Raw genomic sequence first — 10,795 nt, 5'->3', positions numbered from 1 at the left:
TTATACACATGTAATAGTGTGTTTAGGCTTATACACATGTAATAGTGTGTTTAGACTCATACGCATGTAATAGTGTGTTTAGGCTTATACACATGTAATAGTGTGTTTAGGCTTATACACATGTAATAGTGTGTTTAGACTTATACACATGTAATAGTGTGTTTAGGCTTATACACCATGTAATAGTGTGTTTAGGCTTATACACATGTAATAGTGTGTTTAGACTTATACACCATGTAATAGTGTGTTTAGGCTTATACACATGTAATAGTGTGTTTAGGCTTATACACATGTAATAGTGTGTTTAGGCTTATACACATGTAATAGTGTGTTTAGACTTATACACATGTAATAGTGTGTTTAGACTTATACACATGTAATAGTGTGTTTAGGCTTATACACCATGTAATAGTATGTTTAGGCTTATACACCATGTAATAGTGTGTTTAGGCTTATACACCATGTAATAGTATGTTTATGCTTATACACATGTAATAGTGTGTTTAGACTTATACACATGTAATAGTGTGTTTAGGTTTATACACATGTAATAGTGTGTTTAGACTTATACACATGTAATAGTGTGTTTAGACTTATACACCATGTAATAGTGTGTTTAGACTTATACACCATGTAATAGTGTGTTTAGACTTATGCACATGTAATAGTGTGTTTAGGCTTATACACATGTAATAGTGTGTTTAGGGTTATACACATGTAATAGTGTGTTTAGACTTATACACATGTAATAGTGTGTTTAGGCTTATACACATGTAATAGTGTGTTTAGACTTATACACATGTAATAGTGTGTTTAGACTTATACACATGTAATAGTGTGTTTAGACTTATACACATGTAATAGTGTGTTTAGACTTATACACATGTAATAGTGTGTTTAGGCTTATACACATGTAATAGTGTGTTTAGACTTATACACATGTAATAGTGTGTTTAGACTTATACACATGTAATAGTGTGTTTAGACTTATACACATGTAATAGTGTGTTTAGACTTATACACATGTAATAGTGTGTTTAGGCTTATACACATGTAATAGTGTTTAGACTTATACACATGTAATAGTGTGTTTAGACTTATACACATGTAATAGTGTGTTTAGACTTATACACCATGTAATAGTGTGTTTAGGCTTATACACATGTAATAGTGTGTTTAGGCTTATACACCATGTAATAGTGTGTTTTGGCTTATACACATGTAATAGTGTGTTTAGACTTATGCACATGTAATAGTGTGTTTAGACTTATACACATGTAATAGTGTGTTTAGGCTTATACACCATGTAATAGTGTGTTTAGACTTATACACATGTAATAGTGTGTTTCGACTTATACACATGTAATAGTGTGTTTAGACTTATACACCATGTAATAGTGTGTTTAGGCTTATACACATGTAATAGTGTGTTTAGGCTTATACACCATGTAATAGTGTGTTTTGGCTTATACACATGTAATAGTGTGTTTAGACTTATACACCATGTAATAGTGTGTTTTGGCTTATACACATGTAATAGTGTGTTTAGACTTATACACATGTAATAGTGTGTTTAGGCTTATACACATGTAATAGTGTGTTTAGACTTATACACATGTAATAGTGTGTTTAGACTCATGCACATGTAATAGGGTGTTTAGGCTTATACACATGTAATAGTGTGTTTAGACTTATACACATGTAATAGTGTGTTTAGACTTATACACCATGTAATAGTGTGTTTAGACTTATGCACATGCAATAGGGTGTTTAGGCTTATACACATGTAATAGTGTGTTTAGACTTATGCACATGCAATAGGGTGTTTAGACTTATACACATGTAATAGTGTGTTTAGGGTTATACACATGTAATAGTGTGTTTAGGCTTATACACATGTAATAGTGTGTTTAGGCTTATACACCATGTAATAGTGTGTTTAGACTTATACACATGTAATAGTGTGTTTAGACTTATACACATGTAATAGTGTGTTTAGGCTTATACACATGTAATAGTGTGTTTAGGCTTATACACATGTAATAGTATGTTTAGGCTTATACACATGTAATAGTGTGTTTAGACTTATACACATGTAATAGTGTGTTTAGGCTTATACACATGTAATAGTGTGTTTAGACTTATACACATGTAATAGTGTGTTTAGACTTATACACATGTAATAGTATGTTTAGACTTATACACATGTAATAGTGTGTTTAGGCTTATACACATGTAATAGTGTGTTTAGGCTTATACACATGTAATAGTGTGTTTAGACTCATACACATGTAATAGTGTGTTTAGGCTTATACACATGTAATAGTGTGTTTAGGCTTATACACCATGTAATAGTGTGTTTAGACTTATACACCATGTAATAGTGTGTTTAGGCTTATACACATGTAATAGTGTGTTTAGGCTTATACACATGTAATAGTGTGTTTAGGTTTATACACATGTAATAGTGTGTTTAGACTTATGCACATGTAATAGGGTGTTTAGGCTTATACACATGTAATAGTGTGTTTAGACTTATACACCATGTAATAGTGTGTTTAGACTTATATACATGTAATAGTGTGTTTAGACTTATACACCATGTAATAGTGTGTTTAGACTTATACACATGTAATAGTATGTTTAGACTTATACACATGTAATAGTGTGTTTAGGCTTATACACATGTAATAGTGTGTTTAGGGTTATACACCATGTAATAGTGTGTTTAGACTTAAACACCATGTAATAGTGTGTTTAGACTTATACACATGTAATAGTGTGTTTAGACTTATACACCATGTAATAGTGTGTTTAGACTTATACACATGTAATAGTATGTTTAGACTTATACACATGTAATAGTGTGTTTAGACTTATACACCATGTAATAGTGTGTTTAGGCTTATACACCATGTAATAGTGTGTTTAGGCTTATACACATGTAATAGTGTGTTTAGGCTTATACACCATGTAATAGTGTGTTTAGACTTATACACATGTAATAGTGTGTTTAGACTTATACACCATGTAATAGTGTGTTTAGACTTATGCACATGTAATAGTGTGTTTAGATTTATACACCATGTAATAGTGTGTTTAGGCTTATACACATGTAATAGTGTGTTTAGGCTTATACACATGTAATAGTGTGTTTAGACTTATACACATGTAATAGTGTGTTTAGGCTTATACACATGTAATAGTGTGTTTAGGCTTATACACCATGTAATAGTATGTTTAGGCTTATACACATGTAATAGTGTGTTTAGGCTTATACACATGTAATAGTGTGTTTAGACTTATACACATGTAATAGTGTGTTTAGACTTATACACATGTAATAGTGTGTTTAGGCTTATACACATGTAATAGTGTGTTTAGGCTTATACACCATGTAATAGTGTGTTTAGGCTTATACACATGTAATAGTGTGTTTAGGCTTATACACATGTAATAGTGTGTTTAGACTTATACACATGTAATAGTGTGTTTAGGCTTATACACCATGTAATAGTGTGTTTTGGCTTATACACCATGTAATAGTATGTTTAGGCTTATACACATGTAATAGTGTGTTTAGGCTTATACACATGTAATAGTGTGTTTAGACTTATACACATGTAATAGTGTGTTTAGGCTTATACACATGTAATAGTGTGTTTAGACTTATACACCATGTAATAGTGTGTTTAGGCTTATACACATGTAATAGTGTGTTTATACACCATGTAATAGTGTGTTTAGACTTATGCACATGTAATAGTGTGTCTAGGCTTATACACCATGTAATAGTATGTTTAGGCTTATACACATGTAATAGTGTGTTTAGACTTATACACCATGTAATAGTGTGTTTAGGCTTATACACATGTAATAGTGTGTTTATACACCATGTAATAGTGTGTTTAGGCTTATACACATGTAATAGTGTGTTTAGGCTTATACACCATGTAATAGTATGTTTAGGCTTATACACATGTAATAGTGTGTTTAGACTTATACACCATGTAATAGTGTGTTTAGGCTTATACACATGTAATAGTGTGTTTATACACCATGTAATAGTGTGTTTAGACTTATGCACATGTAATAGTGTGTCTAGGCTTATACACCATGTAATAGTATGTTTAGGCTTATACACCATGTAATAGTGTGTTTAGGCTTATACACATGTAATAGTGTGTTTATACACCATGTAATAGTGTGTTTAGACTTATACACCATGTAATAGTGTGTTTAGACTTATACACATGTAATAGTGTGTTTAGACTTATACACCATGTAATAGTGTGTTTAGGCTTATACACATGTAATAGTGTGTTTATACACCATGTAATAGTGTGTTTAGACTTATACACCATGTAATAGTGTGTTTAGGCTTATACACATGTAATAGTGTGTTTAGGCTTATACACCATGTAATAGTGTGTTTAGACTTATGCACATGTAATAGTGTGTTTAGGCTTATACACATGTAATAGTGTGTTTAGACTTATACACATGTAATAGTTTGTTTAGGCTTATACACATGTAATAGTGTGTTTAGACTTATACACCATGTAATAGTGTGTTTAGGCTTATACACATGTAATAGTGTGTTTAGACTTATACACATGTAATAGTGTGTTTAGACTTATACACCATGTAATAGTGTGTTTAGACTTATACACCATGTAATAGTGTGTTTAGACTTATACACATGTAATAGTGTGTTTAGACTTATACACATGTAATAGTGTGTTTAGACTTATACACCATGTAATAGTGTGTTTAGACTTATACACATGTAATAGTGTGTTTAGACTTATACACATGTAATAGTGTGTTTAGACTTATACACCATGTAATAGTGTGTTTAGGCTTATACACATGTAATAGGGTGTTTAGGCTTATACACATGTAATAGTGTGTTTAGACTTATACACATGTAATAGTGTGTTTAGACTTATACACCATGTAATAGTGTGTTTAGACTTATACACATGTAATAGTGTGTTTAGGCTTATACACATGTAATAGTGTGTTTAGGATTTTAACCTGAAAAATTCAGATTCAAATAAATGTTTTTACAAAGTTTATTTGTTTAAGTCAGAAGAAAAGGCACAGTTTGAGCTCAGACTAAACTCAGTCAAAAAATAATACACTATTATTAATAACAATAATAATATTAATATTAAAATACTTTCTCTAAATAACATTTGGTCCAGAACATTTTGACAGTTTTACAAAGGCAAAAGTGAAAAATAACAACAATGTGGTTCTGATTCTGAATATTCACAACTAATGAGAATTAATGTAGTTTGAGATTTGAGTTAACCAAAGAGGAAAGGAGACGAGGAGTTAGGAGGGGTGGTTAGGATGGTCGCGAGGAGACAAAGGAAAAACAATAATCATGTAATACCCATGAATGGGCAGCAGGGGGCGTTTCAGGTAAAGTCTGTACCTAAAGCTGCTGTCGTCTCCATGGAGATGAAATGTTCCACAGTGAAGCATTAAAATGATCTCACATCTATCACAGGGGAGTGGACGTCAATCATCAAACAGAAACCGCCCCAAATAAATATGTGAAAAACAAACTACAAAAAACATGAAAATGTGACGAAAGAAAAAATTGTGTTGAAGTTGAAAATCACACCAAAGAATCCTGGTTTAGACCTGGTTTAGTCCTGGTTTAGTCCTGGTTTAGACCTGGTTTAGTCCTGGTTTAGTCCTGGTTTAGTCCTGGTTTAGTCCTGGTTTAGTCCTGGTTTAGTCCTGGTTTAGTCCTGGTTTAGTCCTGGTTTAGACCTGGTTTAGTCCTGGTTTAGTCCTGGTTTAGTCCTGGTTTAGACCTGGTTTAGACCTGGTTTAGACCTGGTTTAGTCCTGGTTTAGTCCTGGTTTAGTCCTGGTTTGGTCCTGGTTTAGTCCTGGTTTAGTCCTGGTTTAGACCTGGTTTAGTCCTGGTTTAGACCTGGTTTAGTCCTGGTTTGGTCCTGGTTTGGTCCTGGTTTAGTCCTGGTTTAGTCCTGGTTTAGTCCTGGTTTAGACCTGGTTTAGTCCTGGTTTAGTCCTGGTTTAGTCCTGGTTTAGTCCTGGTTTAGTCCTGGTTTAGACCTGGTTTAGACCTGGTTTAGTCCTGGTTTAGTCCTGGTTTAGTCCTGGTTTAGACCTGGTTTAGTCCTGGTTCAGTCCTGGTTCAGACCTGGTTTAGTCCTGGTTTAGTCCTGGTTTGGTCCTGGTTTAGTCCTGGTTTAGTCCTGGTTTAGACCTGGTTTAGTCCTGGTTTAGTCCTGGTTTAGACCTGGTTTAGTCCTGATTTGGTCCTGGTTTAGTCCTGGTTTAGTCCTGGTTTAGACCTGGTTTAGTCCTGGTTTGGTCCTGGTTTAGTCCTGGTTTAGTCCTGGTTTAGTCCTGGTTTAGTCCTGGTTTAGTCCTGGTTTAGACCTGGTTTAGTCCTGATTTGGTCCTGGTTTAGTCCTGGTTTAGTCCTGGTTTAGACCTGGTTTAGACCTGGTTTAGTCCTGGTTTAGTCCTGGTTTAGACCTGGTTTAGACCTGGTTTAGTCCTGGTTTAGTCCTGGTTTAGTCCTGGTTTAGTCCTGGTTTAGTCCTGGTTTAGTCCTGGTTTAGTCCTGGTTTAGACCTGGTTTAGTCCTGGTTTAGTCCTGGTTTAGTCCTGGTTTAGTCCTGGTTTAGTCCTGGTTTAGTCCTGGATTAGGTTTTTCATGAAACATTTTTCATGTTTTTGTCTTTTTTGCTCTTGAGTTTTTGTTGTTTTAGTAAAAGTTGATCACTCACAGGGGCCCATGGTCACTCACAGGGGCCCATGGTCACTCACAGGGGCCCATGATCACTCACAGGGGCCCATGGTCACTCACAGGGGCCCCATGCCCCATGGTCACTCACAGGGGCCCCATGGTCACTCACAGGGGCCCCATGGTCACTCACAGGGGCCCATGGTCACTCACAGGGGCCCATGGTCACTCACAGGGGCCCATGATCACTCACAGGGGCCCATGGTCACTCACAGGGGCCCCATGCCCCATGGTCACTCACAGGGGCCCCATGGTCACTCACAGGGGCCCATGATCACTCACAGGGGCCCATGGTCACTCACAGGGGCCCATGATCACTCACAGGGGCCCATGGTCACTCACAGGGGCCCCATGCCCCATGGTCACTCACAGGGGCCCATGGTCACTCACAGGGGCCCATGATCACTCACAGGGGCCCATGGTCACTCACAGGGGCCCATGATCACTCACAGGGGCCCATGGTCACTCACAGGGGCCCCATGGTCACTCACAGGGCCCATGGTCACTCACAGGGGCCCCATGGTCACTCACAGGGGCCCATGATCACTCACAGCGGCACGTCGGTCAGAAGAGCGGCACGTCGGTCAGTTTGTACCACTTGACCGTCTCTTGGCTCAAATCGAAGTCTTTGAGCCGCAGCGTGACTCCGCCCAGGAAGTAGTTCTCCCTCAGAGACTCTGCACTGAGCACGCTCAGTTGCAGCTCCCGCAGCGCCAGGCTCTCCTTATTGTGCCCACTGTACACCAGCTGCAAGAGGAGAGGACAAACAGGGCTAAAGAGGGTCAAACAGGGCTAAAGAGGGTCAAACAGGGCTAAAGAGGGTCAAACAGGGCTAAAGAGGGTCAAACAGGGCTAAAGAGGGTCAAACAAACAGGGCTAAAGAGGGTCAAACAGGGCTAAAGAGGGTCAAACAAGGCTAAAGAGGGTCAAACAAGGCTAAAGAGGGTTAAACAAACAGGGCTAAAGAGGGTCAAACAAACAGGGCTAAAGAGGGTCAAACAGGGCTAAAGAGGGTCAAACAGGGCTAAAGAGGGTCAAACAGGGCTAAAGAGGGTCAAACAGGGCTAAAGAGGGTCAAACAAACAGGGCTAAAGAGGGTCAAACAGGGCTAAAGAGGGTCAAACAGGGCTAAAGAGGGTCAAACAGGGCTAAAGAGGGAAACAGGGCTAAAGAGGGTCAAACAAACAGGGCTAAAGAGGGTCAAACAAGGCTAAAGAGGGTCAAACAAGGCTAAAGAGGGTTAAACAAACAGGGCTAAAGAGGGTCAAACAGGGCTAAAGAGGGTCAAACAGGGCTAAAGAGGGTCAAACAAACAGGGCTAAAGAGGGTCAAACAAACAGGGCTAAAGAGGGTCAAACAGGGCTAAAGAGGGTCAAACAAGGCTAAAGAGGGTCAAACAAGGCTAAAGAGGGTCAAACAGGGCTAAAGAGGGTCAAACAAGGCTAAAGAGGGTTAAACAGGGCTAAAGAGGGTCAAACAAACAGGGCTAAAGAGGGTCAAACAGGGCTAAAGAGGGTCAAACAAGGCTAAAGAGGGTCAAACAAGGCTAAAGAGGGTCAAACAGGGCTAAAGAGGGTCAAACAAGGCTAAAGAGGGTTAAACAAACAGGGCTAAAGAGGGTCAAACAGGGCTAAAGAGGGTCAAACAAGGCTAAAGAGGGTTAAACAAACAGGGCTAAAGAGGGTCAAACAAACAGGGCTAAAGAGGGTCAAACAGGGCTAAAGAGGGTCAAACAAACAGGGCTAAAGAGGGTCAAACAGGGCTAAAGAGGGTCAAACAAGGCTAAAGAGGGTCAAACAGGGCTAAAGAGGGTCAAACAAGGCTAAAGAGGGTTAAACAAACAGGGCTAAAGAGGGTCAAACAGGGCTAAAGAGGGTCAAACAAGGCTAAAGAGGGTTAAACAAACAGGGCTAAAGAGGGTCAAACAGGGCTAAAGAGGGTCAAACAAACAGGGCTAAAGAGGGTCAAACAGGGCTAAAGAGGGTCAAACAAGGCTAAAGAGGGTCAAACAGGACTAAAGAGGGTTAAACAAGGCTAAAGAGGGTCAAACTGGGCTAAAGAGGGTCAAACAGGGCTAAAGAGGGTTAAACAAGGCTAAAGAGGGTCAAACTGGGCTAAAGAGGGTCAAACAAGGCTAAAGAGGGTTAAACAAACAGGGCTAAAGAGGGTTAAACAAACAGGGCTAAAGAGGGTCAAACAAGGCTAAAGAGGGTTAAACAAACAGGGCTAAAGAGGGTTAAACAAACAGGGCTAAAGAGGGTTAAACAAACAGGGCTAAAGAGGGTCAAACAGGGCTAAAGAGGGTAAACAGGGCTAAAGAGGGTCAAACAGGTCTAAAGAGGGTCAAACAGGGCTAAAGAGGGTCAAACAGGGCTAAAGAGGGTCAAACAGGTCTAAAGAGGGTCAAACAGGGCTAAAGAGGGTCAAACAGGGCCAAAGAGGGTCAAACTGGACTAAAGATTGTCTAAAGCGGGTCCAGATCCAGACTCACCATCTCGTTGAAGGTCGGGTTCCTGGTTTTCCTGCAGATCTTGGTCTTGCGTTTGCTGCTCTTGTTGGCGTCTGGAAGGAGGTACGTTTTCACATATGGATTTGGGTCAGAGCCTTCTTCTGAAACCTGCACAGAATTAAAACAGGCTAAAGACGGGCTAAAGACGGGCTGGAGACGGGCTAGAGACGGGCTACAGACGGGCTAAAGACGGGCTACAGACGGGCTACAGACGGGCTAGAGACGGGCTAGAGACGGGCTACAGACGGGCTAAAGACGGGCTACACACGGGCTAAAGACGGGCTACACACGGGCTAAAGACGGGCTACAGACGGGCTAAAGACGGGCTACAGACGGGCTAAAGACGGGCTACACACGGGCTAAAGACGGGCTACACACGGGCTAAAGACGGGCTACAGACGGGCTAAAGACGGGCTACAGACGGGCTACAGACGGGCTAAAGACGGGCTACAGACGGGCTACAGACGGGCTACAGACGGGCTACAGACGGACTAAAGACGGGCTAAAGACGGGCTAAAGACGGGCTACAAACGGGCTACAGACGGGCTACAGACGGGCTAAAGACGGGCTAAAGACGGGCTACAGACGGGCTAAAGACGGGCTAAAGACGGGCTAAAGACGGGCTACAGACGGGCTAAAGACGGGCTAAAGACGGGCTAAAGACGGGCTACAGACGGGCTAAAGACGGGCTAAAGACGGGCTAAAGACGGGCTAAAGACGGGTTAAAGACGGGCTACAGACGGGCTAAAGACGGGCTAAAGACGGACTAAAGACGGGCTAAAGACGGGCTACAGACGGGCTAAAGACGGGCTAAAGACGGGCTACAGACGGGCTAAAGACGGGCTAAAGACGGGCTAAAGACGGGCTAAAGACGGGCTAAAGACGGGTTAAAGACGGGCTACAGACGGGCTAAAGACGGGCTACAGACGGGCTAAAGACGGGCTAAAGAAGGGCTAAAGACGGGCTAAAGACGGGCTAAAGACGGGCTAAAGACGGGCTACAGACGGGCTAAAGACGGGCTAAAGACGGGCTACAGACGGGCTAAAGACGGGCTAAAGACGGGCTACAGACGGGCTAAAGACGGGTTAAAGACGGGCTAAAGACGGGCTAAAGACGGGCTAAAGACGGGCTAAAGACGGGCTAAAGACGGGCTAAAGACGGGCTAAAGACGGGCTACAGACGGGCTAAAGACGGGCTAAAGACGGGCTAAAGACGGGCTAAAGACGGGCTACAGACGGGCTAAAGACGGGCTAAAGACGGGCTAAAGACGGGCTACAGACGGGCTAAAGACGGGCTAAAGACGGGCTAAAGACGGGCTACAGACGGGCTAAAGACGGGCTACAGACGGGCTAAAGACGGACTAAAGACGGGCTAAAGACGGGCTACAGACGGGCTAAAGACGGGCTAAAGACGGGCTAAAGACGGGCTAAAGACGGGCTACAGACGGGCTAAAGACGGGCTAAAGACGGGCTAAAGACGGGCTAAAGA

General features: G+C 41.0%; 1 protein-coding gene across 1 annotated transcript in view; it reads right to left on the bottom strand.

Annotated features, from left to right (window-relative positions):
• Positions 1 to 7,335: 7,335 nt before the first annotated feature.
• pik3c2a (phosphatidylinositol-4-phosphate 3-kinase, catalytic subunit type 2 alpha) overlaps positions 7,336 to 10,795 on the bottom strand; it is a 91,156-nt gene continuing 87,696 nt past the window's right edge. Inside the window, exons 31-32 of the mRNA XM_072434469.1 lie at positions 9,290 to 9,415; positions 7,336 to 7,545 (exon numbers count right to left, since the gene is read on the bottom strand). Of these exons, the coding sequence (XP_072290570.1) occupies positions 7,363 to 7,545; positions 9,290 to 9,415 (309 nt within the window). The 3' untranslated portion in view covers positions 7,336 to 7,362. The remainder of the gene's footprint in view (positions 7,546 to 9,289; positions 9,416 to 10,795) is intronic.

The sequence above is a fragment of the Eucyclogobius newberryi genome, unplaced genomic scaffold (assembly GCF_026437365.1).
Source record: "Eucyclogobius newberryi isolate DKJ021-1_F unplaced genomic scaffold, fEucNew1.0.hap1 SCAF_7, whole genome shotgun sequence".
Classification (NCBI taxonomy): domain Eukaryota; kingdom Metazoa; phylum Chordata; class Actinopteri; order Gobiiformes; family Gobiidae; genus Eucyclogobius; species Eucyclogobius newberryi.
Note: the sequence above shows the minus strand (reverse complement) of the source record. Positions and strands in the feature narration are given on the sequence as shown.